We start from the raw sequence: 15,945 nt of genomic DNA on the forward strand, positions 1-15,945 counted from the left end.
AAAGTATCTGTACTTATTACCCAACCATTCACGACAAGATTCATCGTGTCATCCTTAAAACGTTCAACCACTTAACATTAATTATAGAAAATGAGCATCTGTAAATTTTACAGTTAACCTTGAAAGAAGCTTAAAAGCACCTATGACGTAACAACTTTGCGGGTCGTATGTCAGCCAGCCGGTTTGGTGTTAAATGACACATGCATTCATCTCAAGTATAAAAAGTACCTCAAAACCCTTATCCATACCAATTGAGCACAGTTCAATAAAGCATCAACATGTACTTCAAAGTAAGATATCGATATAATATTTATTCACAAAAATTGCGAAAGGTCTTTTTATAAACTCTTTTCAAAATATAAAAAAGTGAAGATCACAACATCATCAAAACATCTTATGTTCAAAATATAAACAAATTTTATAAAGCTGAAAAGTATGATTATTTGGACGCGCTAATATCAACAACTACCTACTACAAATCTACCAACCAACCCAATTTTTATTCTATATACAATGTTGTATAATTTTCCAGGTAGCAGTCATCAGCCTCCTGGTAGCGGTCTGCCAAGCCGGACTCATCCAGGAAGGTCACTCCGCTGTCTCCTCCCAGAGCATCGTGCGCCACGACCAGCCCACGCAACAGGCATATGCCCCCATTGTAGCCGATGGCCCGGTTGTAGCCCATGCCGCTCCGTTGATCCATGCCTCTCCTTTTGTCCAACATGTAGCCCACGCTGCCCCCATCGCGATTGCTCGCGAACACATTGAGGAACAAGTAAGATAAAGCACAGATAATATTAGAATAGTTTAGTAAAGAAAAACTTCACACAAAAGCATATTTTATACAAAAGCCGAATAGGTATAATCATAGGGTATAATTAATGTGATTATGACATCTAAATAGACATCATTGCAAATAAAATCATTGAGCCAATTCAATTAATTTTAACTTAAGTCGGTCAGTTAACTTTATGTAGGCAAGGCAATAACTATCAATATTAAACGTTTTGTTAGAAGTATCTGCTTATTTTATAGAGTAGTTTCTCGATAGCCTCTCTTCTTGATTGATAGAGATCTTGATAGATTATTGAGAGAGTTATATTTATTATATTGTGGAATAATATGAAAAATAATACCAACAGTCTAATAAATTTCACGTTTTATTCCCGTCTATGTAGAGTAATGCTAAACGTTATTAAATTCTAACAGATTCGTATGCACGCTGTTTGTATAAATTAAGTAATAATTGCACCTCAGACATAAGTCACCATTGGAGATTGGTAGTTTCACATTCCTTGACCAATAGGGAAGTGATCTCGTTTATAATCGCAACTATACTATTAGATAAAGGGACTTAGATAAATTCGAACAACCGCTCTATTTATGATGCAAGTAGGCTTTGCATATCCGGAAATGGCGATTAAATAACATTCGCAATTTTAAATGATAGAAGGTGTCGCGTTGAAGGAGGTTACTGGGATTGTGAATCAACCTGTCAGATGTTGTATCGGCGACTTAATATGAAAATAAACTAATTGTTTTTGAAACAACTCCATGTTCAATATAACTTTAACTATTTTAACTAGAGAAGTGAAAGGCCTTGATTAAAAATTAATACCGCTAATACAACGCAATTAAACAGTTTGTGCAAGTAACTTGACATAACAACGTTTTGTAACTCGCGTTGCTTATCAATCACGCCATCAATGGTAGCACAACTGAAATTGGTAATAGCTGCTAATAATACATGTATCAATGTTAATCAAGCCAGCCATAGTGCAATATTTACACCGAAATAATGGCTTGTGAAACTGTAACTGGAACACTAGGCAATAATTGAAGAACTATAATTGTTCTCAAATTCTACAGAGATAAAGGTATTTAGAACATATATTTGAATCTATTTCAAATGTTTATTTTCATCACAAAACAACCAACAACTTAAATATATATTTGCCATTATTATTGTCATGTATTGAGCGATCATTTTTCTTTTCAGGCTCCCGCTCACTACGAGTTCTCCTACTCTGTAGAAGACCCTCACACCGGTGACCACAAATCCCAGCACGAGAGCCGCGAAGGTGACGTCGTGAGAGGCGAATATTCCCTGGTCCAACCCGATGGTGCCGTCAGAACTGTTGAATACACCGCCGATGCTCACAACGGGTATACTAAAACTTACATTGTTTCTTCATAGCTAAAAAGACTTCAGAATTTTCAGTTACATCATCAACGAGCCACAATAAGGGCGTATGGGCAATTAAAACTGTCAGATTACGTTTGCGATTTTGATAAGACTATATAACTACGATCAACAGTGTTGCGACGAGATATTTTGGAAAGTTGTTCTAAATCTCATTACTTATTCATGAAAAAAATTATAACATTATTAAATGTAGTGACATACGTTTTATGGATTAGATCGCGAAAGTGTTACATTATCACTAGTGTGAACTTGCTTCCAATGCGTAGTTGCGCAATTGTAACCATGTGTGTTCTGACCAGATCCGAATAACTCATACAGCTAGCGAGACTAACTAGCTTGCGTTTAGGACGATGTGATTTATCTTTACAGACGTTGTTTCGGCTAATAGATTTGATAAAATCGTAGCGAAGAATAAGCCCTAGTTTTGTAATTGACGTAAATTAAAAGCCCACACTTGTTTCGAGGCTCTAAGCGTTGATTGCCTTAGCTAATCTTAGGATACCAAACTATATTATCTAGGTAACAATGAATATCGTACATACGCGCGTTACAATGTCTTGCCGACTTCTTCTCCACAGTTTCAACGCCGTAGTCCACAACTCAGCCCCATCTGAACAAGCTGCCGCTGCTCAGGCAAACGCTGCCCACGCCAACGCCCAAGCCCGTGCTGCCCTGGTCCACGCTACCCCCGTGGTCCACGCTGCCCCCGTCGTCCACGCTGGCCCCGTCATCCACGCTGCTCAACTCGTTCACGCTGCCCATGGTCCCATTGTCCACGCCGCTCCCCTTGTCCATGGCCAAATCGTCCACGCCACTCCTATCCTCGCTCACCATTAATTTATTACTTCTCTCCTTAGTCTATGGTCATAGAAATAAAGATTATTTATAGGCTCTCCTTATGTTTTGGTTTTATTTAATTTCATAAACATTGACATTTGTATTCGTAATAATTATATTTATCTACAATCTCAAACATAAAAACACCTATAAAGAAAATGATCACTTTTAACATTTTAGTAATAAACAATTCAAGTGGATGATATATATACAATAAGAACATCAATAACAGCACGATGATGTATAACTTCATCGAAGCCAATATCTATTTAATGAAACACAGATTCCAATTAGTGTTTTTAACCACTACAATATGATAATATAACTTCGGAAGTAGGTACTCCCGTTCTGTTGCATTGTTCGTATTCTATTGTTCTCGGCTTCCTAACCGCATATATTATTGGTTTATGCAACGCATATTTGAATTAGAACAACGAAGACGTAACGGTATCCGACGAAAAAATCATTAATTTCAATCACGGTTTAGCTGTCTGTCTAATTGATTTCATTTATACGCATCTTTGCTATGAATGAAACAATCACTTATTTCGGAAGTTATGAAAACCATGATACTAATTTTTAATACATATTATATAATAGGTAGGTACTCTAAAAATACGTTAACGAGAATAGGCTGTAAATTTTAAGATACCAGAAAAGAACCTTCGTTTTTAAACTTGAACGAATACTTCATTAATTCTACTCCCAAAACCGTGACCCGCATTTTAATTGCCAAATAATGACCGGAGGTCAGAATCATCTCAACTCAAAATACATTGCATAGAATTTCGCATCAATTGTGTTTTGATAGCATCTTACTATTAATAAGCTTTACAATTTATAAAGCTTAGGTATAAAAAAATGATCTCTGCATCGACTTGTCTCTATTTATATGAATAACTAGTGGTCCGCCCCGGCTTCGCCCGTGGTACATATTTCGCAATAAAAGGTAGCCTATGTTCTTTCTCAGGGTCTAAAGATTGTCTGTGCCAAATTTCATCAAAATCGGTCCAGTAGTTTATGCGTGAAAACCATACATACATACATAATTACAAACCTTTCCTCTTTATAATATTAGTATAGATATAGAAAAGCACATTAAAATTATTTATTTATGGTGTGGAGGTGCAAATTGCTATTCCTGCCATTTCAAAGTAATTTGATCAAACCTATACTTAGATTACTTTGAGTTCCGAATAAAGCAACTTAATTTATGCAAAACTAATTTATGTTACAACTCTAAATATCAGCTCCCGTGTTAAGTATGCAATTAAGGTCATCTACAAGAAAGAGGTTAGTGTATTATAAGATTAATATTTTGATGTCGTCTTCTTTATTTATGTTGACATAAGAATCACTAACAGAGGCATATGTATTAGTGAACAAGTGATAACAAATACTATTAATATGACTCTTATATTAATTATGAGACACATAACAATAAATAATAAGACATAATTAATATTGATACTTAATATTATTATGTATGTTTAAATATATTGTACATTTTGACGGAGGGGATGTTAGGGAGTTACAATAACAACTCAGTGCTCCAATAGTCAACCTCACCTTCCCGCGGTGCATCCTGTTGAACAACGGACAATGCTCTGACGACCGACTGATGGCGGTATAACCATCCAAATCAGCATAACAAAATCTAACAGGACAGCAATGGGCAGCAATTGTTGTTTCGAAATGTTATGCACTGCGGTCGCCAACCCGCATGCCCAGCGTGGCGACTATGGGCATTTACCAATTATGGCAAGCTATTCCCAACCACGGCCCCCCAGTTCCCGGTAGTTGTACTATTCCCGGCTACGGCGACGGTCGTGGTAACGGTAGAACAGGGGGTGCGAAGAATCCCCGGGTTACGGTAGGCCGCCAAATCCAAATCCAACTGACAACGAGCGAATGACCGGGCTCAATGGCGTGCCATGACTGAGGCCTATGTCCAGCAGTTGACAAACATGGGCTGTGGATGATGATGATGATGATGTACATTTTGACGATAATGACATTGTAAAATCCAGTAAGCCGAAGTAAGCAGAAGCCCAATAATTGATCCATATAATGTCATATTGAAGTAAATTGTTCACTTGAATTATTAAAAAAAACATGTTACATCGATCAATTCAATCGCGGATGTGTGAAGTTGAGTAACAATGCCTAATTACCACATTACTTACATAATGCCTCGAATTTACGAAAAAAGTTTCGTATTCACTTACATTTTATAGTAAATTTGTCCGTGACTTACTTCACCAAGTCTCGCCGAATAATTTAATTTCATATAATACACTTTATTATTTAATATTCTTTATATTGTATAATATTACATGTATTGTAGAGATATAATATGCGTAAGAAATTTAAGTTTAATTTTAGATACTGATTAACATTTATTTAAATATTTTAGCAATTACATTAGCATACTATAGTAAAACTAGAGTATCAAAATTCACCCCGCACGATACAAATTTGAAGTAGATACATATAAACTGTTTAAATGTTATGTAGATATACTGTAGACATACTGTCGGGGACCAAACGAAATTAATTAACAATTAAATAACATCAACAGATGCACTAATAAACCTTACTAATTTATTTATCTAAATAACCTTATCTTTTATAGAACAACAAATTTTTGCCAATTTTTACTTCAAACTTCGGTATAATTGTGCTAAATTATCTGTCTGTTAAATTCACGCGTCGTCAATCAATCAAAATCTACACCTAAATTACCACTTGCGTTTAGTTGCATGATATAAGTTTCTTTACAATGCTCCAAAAAGTATTATCAATATACTTTTCAACCTCAAAATTAATCTACTTATAAACTCATCTTAGTAGCATAAATTGCACAAACGCATTAGAAGCATGTAATTGTTATAGTCTATTAATTACTATAAGCGTGTTAACATTGAATGTTAATTGTAGAGTTCTTTTCTCCCTTTTTAAAGAAGCATCTTATATTAGATATATTTAATTAATAATCTATTGGAAAATGTGACATAAATAATTGTTGGTAAATAAGTATTTTAAATAACATACACAATAAATCTATCCCTTCCTAGGAAAGAATAGGTTGGGATATATAACTCAATATAACACATTTTTATAGTAGGTACTTTAATTTAAGAAAATGATAATTTATTCAACTAGACATCTCATTTAAGATTCTCCTAAGATGCTCTTTTGTAATCGTAAATTTTGTTATCCAAAATAGTAATTAAAATGAAACTTGTCCTAGTTAAATCGACAATATTCAATGAATTTGTATGTGTGTGATTCAGTTAATTTGAAGCAAATAAAAAAGAGTGAATAGTAGCTTGGATAATCGGAATACCATAAGCCCTAGTTAGTTATAAAGGACAAAAACGTTATTACAATTTTAATACGAAGCACATTATACCTCCTCCTTTTTTTGAAGTCGTTTAATAAATGCGTTAAAATAATATTTGTTTCATATGTAAATTGTAAATATAATACGAAGGTATACTTATGTATGAATTTCCAAAATGTCTTGTCCTTTCATACTTAACATTAAATCTTATCAATAACATAAGAAATAACAAAATCTTCTTAACTTATCAAAATAAAAGAGAAATAAATGTAAAAACCTAAAGATAACTTAAGGAATAGATGCATGCTCTAAATAAAGACTAAGTATCTTGTCTAGGCGGCACACTTTGATCGATAATAAAATTAAAAACAGCTAACATTTCGTAGTATTAATATCTGATACATTTGAATGAGATTTTCAAATCAGGCATTTCCGGAGACGTAACCTTAAGGATAAGTTTTCGTTATTTATTGTGATTAATGGTAAAAATATTAGTTACTATATTTTTTTTTGAGTTGGTAGCGAAGTCGAACACATTTTTCCTCAAAAATTTGGTCTTTAAAACTTATAGACACCCAAATAAATATTAATTTAAAAGCAATTCTGTTTTACACTAAACTTAAAAAATGTAAGTCTTTATTATTCACTCTTAAATAAATTGATGATCAATATTATATCTTAAAACTACCCAGGATGTACACGAATATTTTACTAAAATATTCAAGGTTATCAGATATGTTTATACTCAATCTATCTCCTAGTCAATTATTTTTTGTATTAAATTTCAGCACATATCACTGAGCATGTGCAATAGTAATGTAATACAATCTAGCCTAGACTTGCCTATTTTTGAGCGAGGTATCACATTTCGTTGTTCCACTTTTAGGTATTGTTATTGAGTACGTTTAGTGCCTTTCGAATTCGTTTGTTTGTTCGTCATATTGGCCAAAATAAAAACATTTGTTTATATTATTAGCAGTGCAATAATATAACAAAAATATATTTATTTATTATCTTAAAAATATATGGCAATAATATATTTTTAAGATAATGTTTTAACAAGTGTTCCAAATTTTATCGTTACTATGCTAAAACTAAATAAAAAGCCAAATTACGAAAATTGTAAACATGCAAATTAATTTTGATCTTCCAATTAAGCGTTTAAAATTATCAATCAATTAGTACATGATAGATAAACAGATATTTTCAAGGCTAATTTCCTAAAAGCTGCTATATAGCATTGAGTATACGTTAAAAGCTGAGATTTTTATCTAGATATTAATGAGAAAACAATTCCGCCTCATTTCTTAACCAAATATCAACAGTACCTTGTTAAGATATGTATCGTTTCATATTGGTCACGTAAAACAAAAGTCGGACTAGAGAAAACACGACGTGATGGAGATCTTTCGTGATTTATTTCCCTATTAAGGATGTTTTAAACGCTTTTATGAGGTAATGCAAGAATTATTGTGCATATTATTTTAACATGTTATGTAAATATATGTAAGGTTTTTAGGCAGAGAAAGCGTGATAGAAACTTAATAAAATATGACGATAAAATATTATTATGTCAGAAAATAAATGTATGCAAGAATTCGCATAACATGCGTATTTATGACATCTTAATATACATTTGATTTGTGTAAAAAATATGCTCAATTCGATAGATATACATTGCAAATTAAAAGCTGAATAAAGTGACAGCTTTAAATACGAGTTTTGTAATTCAATAAAAAAATGATTTAGGTAAACATTTATAACGTAAACACATATTTGAAAATAGTCTATAATAAATCGTCTGTGTGCAAAGTACACATAATCTATTGTGTGTAACCAATTGATGCCAAACAGTCGTGCGATGGCTCCGACATCTATAATGAACACGAGCTTTCATAACTTACCAGGCTCGAGAAATCATTCATTAACCAAGCTGCTCCATTTTTCTATGTTGTCTACATTATTCCCCTTGAACTGTATTCAGTGCTACATAATTTTACGTAATTGCCATATTATTATCAAACCACTATATTCTTGCGTAGACGCAGCGTACGGCGCCGCATCTTGGTGGTTGAACCAATATAAAAGTCGGTGGTGTGCCTCCTGAGTATCAGTCGTGTGTGATCGTTCCAACGAAGCAAACCTTATTCAAACGCAATGTTCGCTAAAGTAAGTGCAATTCGTGTCCTATCCCGTTGCAAGTGAAAGGATAGATAACAATCGTCAGAGAATATATGGAGCGTTGAGATTTCATTTTCCGAGAAGTCTGTTCACGCCTGACGGTAGTACCAGCTAGGATTACTAAATAGAATTTGACAATATAGAGCAATGCACAGAGCTGGGCCCTGCAATACCTACCTCTTTATTGCTGCAACAGTCTTGTACTATAGTTACTTAGTTCTATTGTATAAACATAAATTCAATCACAACTATTTTCAATTTACTTAGCTATCACATTAATACGCACATTTTTCTTTAATAACTATCCTTTTTTATTATTATCGCTTTTTAGTTTATTATTTTATAATTAAAATTTATTTAGTTTCATTTACAGTGCCATCCATCAATGGTCAGTTACAGATTAATAAGACCCTGAATACTAACAGGACAAATTCTAAGAGACCAGAGAATAAAAAGAGCATGTAGTTTACCCTATTTACAAGTTTTTGAATACCTACTCAAGCAGTACTATCTGGTTTCATTAAGAACTATATCCGCAGCATCCTATAGATTCTGGACTATATTCCTACGTAATACAGGTTCTATAAAGACTCCAACTTCTATAAAGATTCCAATTCTATAAAAATCTCGTCAGCGGCACCATATCAATGGTTTCTGGAAGATCCATATATTCCAGCATTTAATTATTCATTATCTGTTCACAGGCCGCAGTTATCCTCTCGGTAGTGGCAGTGGCAGCCGCCGGGCTCCTGGCGGGGCACGGCTATGCCGGCGAGAGCTACGGCCACGAGGCTGTCGCGTACGCGCCCGTACAACACGTCGCCTATGAAGCCCACGACCAACACGTGGACTATCATGTAAGAATATTCAGATTGGTTATTAAGTCATAGTAGAAGTCATCGATTTTGCTTGAAGAAAATATATTTATCCTATATATGAACATATTTAACCTATATTAGATGCTTGTAACAAGTCGTAACTATAATATAAAACTAACGTTGATGATTTTAACAAAACATATAAATCAACGCAATCAGACAATGATAGAGTGGATAACAAAACAAAACAACAACCATATTAACTTACAAAGAGACGACCACGATAAATATAATTGCATATTATAATAGCACAATGCATTTCGCAACGAGCAAACATAAATGAACTCGACCCACAATTTAGTTTCGGTGTAACGATATAAACAGCGGATAATGACCACAGAGACTCGAGTAATGAGAACATGCATTAAGACAATAAATTTCACAATCTTCAGGCCCAGATACTAACATGGTCAAGGCCATTTCGCAAGACTTACAGACTCCGCTTGAAGAGATAATCACTATCATTACAAACAAACAAAGGATTAGTAAGGCAAGCTTTACGTTTTTGCAATAAAGCAATCTGTTCTCTATTATAGAAAAAAATGTATTCTTCTTAACGTGGCTTACTTTTTGCTATAAATCTTTGCTGCTACGTATTATATTATATCTATTCGTCCATGGTATTATGCAGAAAATAAATATATGCTTCTTCACGTAAAACAGTTACGTAGTAGCCAACAAATGATGTCATTCGCTATGAAATTTTCATTTCATTTGCTGTGCTTTCGATTAAACATTAAACTGTTCTTAATAAAAGTTCTTGTTACAGTCATAAAATGAGGATGGCGTAATACAATAGTTACTAATTGATAGTTACGTAATCTGAACGTGTTGTTACCCGATTATCGTATCGCTTCCGGGGCAAATATCTGCGAACAATCCAGCTTTACTTTTACCAATATTACATAATGAAGTTTTCGCTAAACTCACTAAATATTAATTTTATTCCCGCTCGTAATATCGACACGCGAATCATTGGCTGTTGCATACTATTAGGGTATTAACATCCTATATATGTAACATACGAGTTGATTGAATAAAATAATATATTTTAATAAATTTGACAAAAAATGAAATTATTAATATTAATACAAATGAATATATTATAATTTTGTGTAATATACTAGAGTTATACAATTTAAAATATCAAATAAATACGCGTAAAGAGAACTACATATAAATCTACACAAGAAAAAGTCTACATGGAACGTAACTATGAAAAAAATACATGTAATACCGTTGAATAAAAGTGAACTGTAATTAAAAAGATATATTAAGAAATTATCTTAATAAAACGTTATATCACCCAAGCGAGAGTATATTATAATGTTTGTTAACAATAACTTGATAATATAAAATTAGATAACACCTAGTTACAAAACAAAGGAAATGAAATCGTTCAAATAAGTATGAGATAGCAACGTTTTACGTTGTCATAAATAGCGCGGCGTGAGTAATAATTTGATCTAAACAGTTGTTATGTAATGATTGAATCCTAGTCGTGATTTAAGCTCCAATAACTGAACTCGTTTTCCCAGGACATTGTGAAATCGAGGGATAATGACTAGAATGATGTGGACGAAATCCAGCGTTGTTTGCATAAACAGTTCTGCGCACGCTCGTTTTAATAACAGATATGGGTTGTTAGCGGCCGCCGCCGACCCAAATACAGTTGCGTAAAGCGACACTTTTAATGGAGGATGTCTTGATTGCTCGTAGATTTCAACAACGGGTTTTAGGCGTGGGATGCTACAAAATGTTGTTGATAATAATGTTAGTAAGTAAGCGGTTGGTCGTTTAAATATTTTTCATGAAGTCGATTAAAAAGTGAAACGATTTCAATCAAAGTATTTAATTATTCACATGAACGCTTGACGCGTTGATGTCTTTTCAACCTGATTATTTTTTATACACATCTAACCGGATTTGTACTAATATTTTGTTCATTTAGAAGCCTGTGTTCGTTTTCTTTTATATAATGTACAAAACAATAATAATCAAATTCAACTAGATATTTTAAGCATCATTAGGTCCCAAAATCTATCGAAAATAGACATCTTATACTTTTAAAATACAACTAAACTTATTCACACATATTTAAAGTGAGTTTAGCTAGATGTAAAAACAATAACTGTTTAGTTTGTATTAAAAATACATTTTACAAACACATAACCATACATACACAGTGCCGTAGAAGTATTGTTCATTTACTTACACTCCCTTAACTTTACCTTATAATTCTCAGGCCCATCCTAAATACGACTATTCATACTCCGTATCGGACCCCCACACCGGCGACCACAAGACCCAGCACGAGGCGCGCGACGGTGACGTCGTTAAGGGCGAATACTCCCTCCTCCAGCCTGATGGCTCCTTCCGCAAGGTCACGTACACCGCTGATGACCACAATGGGTAAGGCTTCTTTTTGAAACACAACAATAGGTTAAACAGACAATTTATGATTATGTCTCTGTAATAAAAGATATAACTCTCATATGAGAACGTAAGTTATACCATATTATTAGTATGTCAATACCTTACATATATTGAAACATATAGTGGTCATTACAATATCCCAGTAATATTTTTAAAACACTTACCCTTTATTAGTGCCTATAAGAAACCCACTTAAATCTATAAGAAAAATATTTTAGATAGCTGTGTGAATGGGGATTATAACACGACAAAGTCATATATTTGCAAAGTAAAATGACGGTCTAGTGAGCATCTGTGTGTCGTCGTACAATTACTTTATTGTGTGGTTTGATAAAGAGACTGTGACGACCTGACAACTGTGCGTAACGGAGGATTGTATGGACGTCATAAATGGCTATCTTATTACTTACAATGTATACACACAAGTCATAAGTTAGTGGGTGTGTCTGTATAAAAACTGGTGAAAGTGTTCATATAGAATTATAACGTTTAGAATGGATTATCAAGATTAAAATTATTTCTTCATAAAAAAGTGCCTCAAATATTCGGTTCTATTGCAACAATAAAAGCGATGTGTATCTTATTACGAATGGAATTCAATACTGCGAACGGAAACGAATTTAACCAATGAACCGCAATACCTGATTTTTAAATAATTTCCGTGTCACTTAAGGTAAACGCAGGTATTAACGACCCCTCTAAGGCAATTTCAAAATCAACCATATTTTTTAAGTATACTGGTTCTTCTAAAGATTTATAATTTCATTTTATATGCTAGTGTTATGTATAAAAAATGTATTTATTGAAGCAAATACATTCTAATAAAGGATTATCTTGTAAAAAATAATTTACAATGTGACTTAGTCGATTGTTGCTATTACCGACCCATAAAAACGGCTGTGAAGCTATTAACGATTTTTATGCAGCTATTCCCGATCGTATGTGAGAGGAAGCCTTTTTCCAGCAATGGAATGTATAGAAGCTAGTGATGATGATGATTACCGATCTTAATAAAATGAAATAAAAATGCAAATATATTCGTATTTTTTAATTGTAGTTATTTTTAATAAAACAAATGAGTACTTTTTAGTAATGAACTAAATAATTATTATAAACTTTTAAATTAATCAACATAATACTATTAATATATGTACATATATTAAATTAAGGATTTCAAACTCTAGGATATTTCGTTATGCTATTTGATTGATTGCTTCGGCGAGTTGTGTTTTACTGAATACTTTTCGCCGCTTTCGTGGCTCCATATTTCTGGAAAAAATATACCTAATTATAATATGTTTTATGTTAATTTAACCTAAAAACCTAAAAATATAATTTTTTTAAATTTTTTAAATTTAACCTAAAAATATAATTTTTAATAGGCACCTATTATGTCATAAAAGTAATAAAAATATATTTGCACGCTCAATTACGAGCAGAATGTTTAAGGATCAATATTATCTGTATATACAAACATCGTTATTCTACATTCTGCAAATAAAGCAATTTGAATTTGAATTTGTAGATGAGAAACTAAACAATCTATATTCGATCGGTAATATCTTCCTATAGTTGCTATTGCCGACCCACATGGGTCGGTATTAAAGTATGTAAGTATAAACCTAAATTGTATTACCGACCTATAAAAAAATGGTTATTTTAATTCATTTGATCATCAGACTATAAAATAGATTATAATTGATTAATGTCATACAAAATATGAACAAATGCATATTGTTTAAACAAAAAAAAAACAATGATTTACTTCTGTAACTATTCGATAGGGATCCTCGAAAATATCATAACTTTGTATAAATTGACAACGCTAAAAGACACAACACTAGACAAAAAAGTTTAGTCGCTAATAGATTTTTATGAAGACTCATAGCTTAGATTTAAACTGGTCCATAAAACCACTTGTGTTAGTGTGATATAATAACATAAAAGAAAATAAAACAAAAAGTTACGTTGCTGCCATTGCCGACTTACGGGTCGTTGATACCTGCCGCGGCTTAAACTGGTGAAGCTAACACCGTCCCATATTAATTTTAAGTTTTATCGTTTCAAATTACTTTTTATTAATAAAATGTTGTAAGAAATGAAAAGTTGACACTTAAATGCATTGACATTTAGTAATATAAATTAAAGTATAGATGTCATTTGTTTGTAAATGTCTTAAAAAGATACTCACAGTACTTACCCGAAGGAACAACGGAACAGTACGACACGTCCTGCTTCCACGCTACCCCGCAGCAACTTACGCATTTTAACTCTTTTTTGCTCAGTTACTCACTCTAACGTTAAAGTATACGATGCTCAAGTAATACATTCGTGTATAACTTTGCCTACCTATAGCTAGAATAGTTCTGGAAACGTTTAAATTTCGAATTACTTTTATAGGTCGGTAATACCTTCAGATTTTCGATGGGTCGTTGATAGCTGCGTTTACCCTAATCCGTTTAATTTGTTTGCAAATTTACATGTATACAACATTACTAAACACTATGTAGTAATTAGTTGTTCCGGTCACTGCGTCGTCAAATAGAGCGTAATTTAAGTGATGGTTATTGGTTATTGGTTGTTAATTTATGTGTGTTTGTTGCAGCTTCAACGCGATAGTCCACAACACCGCGCCCGTGCACCCTGAGTACCACCACTAGGGTGGTAGACTGGCCGGAAGGCAGAGCTCCTATGTGATATTACGTGTACCTTATACTTTAGATAGTCTTTAGTTGACAACGAACTTTATGTTTTAAGACTGCGGCGAATAAACTTTACAAAACTTACATGGATTTTTTATTGATTATATTTACCCCACAATGTATTAGTAGTATCAGCCTTTAGAAAACTTCTATAAAACCATTCCATATATTTTCATACTATTTAATGCCAAATAATAAAACAAATTCAATTATTTCAAAAATACTCCAAAAGACCCCATCCTATCTCTATTATTATTTTTTATATTGTTACCCTGCGATATAGCCGCCCGTATGCTTATGAATAATAATAAAACAATGCCATATTTTAATAATATAAAGCCAATTGAAAATAGTACCTATCGATTAATAGCGTAATTTTTTTTATAATCCTAATAAATTGACTAATTCGTAACTATAATGTCATATTATAATAATTAAATTAGCGATTTATATTTAAAAAAATATTGTTGCTATCGTTATTAGTAAACTAATATTTAATACATAATTCCCAAATACATAATATAACAATAATTTAAATTGACGCTTCTATTTGTCAAATTATAAATCCTTATTAATAGAGCGAGAATATTTCATAATATAATTTGCTACTGATTTGTGTGCTGTTAAAAGCTATTAATTATTAAAATGAATAATTGCATTCGTGTTACATTGCGCGAGCATATCGTGTATATAGATATATTAAAAAATTCTGCATTCAAAAGAACCAAATATTCAAAAATATAAAAAGCCACGCCACCACTGAAATTTTGGAGTCACACCATTGAGATAATATTACTATGGAGGAGACACCACGAACAAAATCTGTGCGCCATTTTTTTGCTCTAACTAAGTTTTAAATTGATATGACATTAACTTCCTTTATAGATGATGAAACTGTCAATATGAATGGTATTCAAAATGTCGCGATTTACCTACTGAAGCATAAGCATTAAATTGAATTATAGTGTATTTTTTTATATGTGATCGTATAAACTTGATTATTCGTAATTATGTCTATTAAAGTATTTAATATTTTTTAAGTGATAGTAACAGTAATAAAGAGTATAGGTATATAATATAAGCTTCGAAAAGAAAATTATTTTTGGCGCACATGCATTTAACAAATAGGATATACTTATTACAGTCATCTGAGATGATTGATGATCGATATTAGATTGAAAGTCTCTCGTTAAATACAAAAAATATGTTTACTAGATAGACTAGATTTCCGCCTGCGGCTTCGCCCGCGTTTTCAAAGGAAAACCCGCATAGTTCCCATTCCCGTGGGATTTCCGGGATAAAACCTATCCTATGTGTTAATCCAAGTTACCCTCTATATGTGTGCTAAATTTCATTGTA

General features: G+C 32.7%; 2 protein-coding genes across 2 annotated transcripts; both read left to right on the top strand.

Annotated features, from left to right (window-relative positions):
• Nucleotides 1-255: 255 nt before the first annotated feature.
• LOC123692636 (cuticle protein 7-like) lies at nt 256-3,043 on the top strand. Its single transcript, XM_045637400.1, has 4 exons — nt 256-290; nt 533-775; nt 2,000-2,166; nt 2,785-3,043. The coding sequence occupies exons 1-4, from the start codon at nt 279-281 to the stop codon at nt 3,041-3,043; spliced, it is 681 nt and encodes a 226-aa protein (XP_045493356.1). The 5' UTR covers nt 256-278.
• Nucleotides 3,044-8,438: 5,395 nt separating this feature from the next.
• On the top strand, nt 8,439-14,670 carry LOC123692270 (cuticle protein 19-like). The gene is made up of 4 exons (XM_045636995.1): nt 8,439-8,558; nt 9,275-9,427; nt 11,694-11,860; nt 14,490-14,670. Exons 1-4 carry the CDS (start codon nt 8,547-8,549, stop codon nt 14,542-14,544), a joined length of 387 nt encoding a protein of 128 aa, XP_045492951.1. The 5' UTR covers nt 8,439-8,546; the 3' UTR covers nt 14,545-14,670.
• Nucleotides 14,671-15,945: the final 1,275 nt, after the last annotated feature.

This window comes from Colias croceus, chromosome 6, assembly GCF_905220415.1.
Source record: "Colias croceus chromosome 6, ilColCroc2.1".
NCBI lineage: Eukaryota > Metazoa > Arthropoda > Insecta > Lepidoptera > Pieridae > Colias > Colias croceus.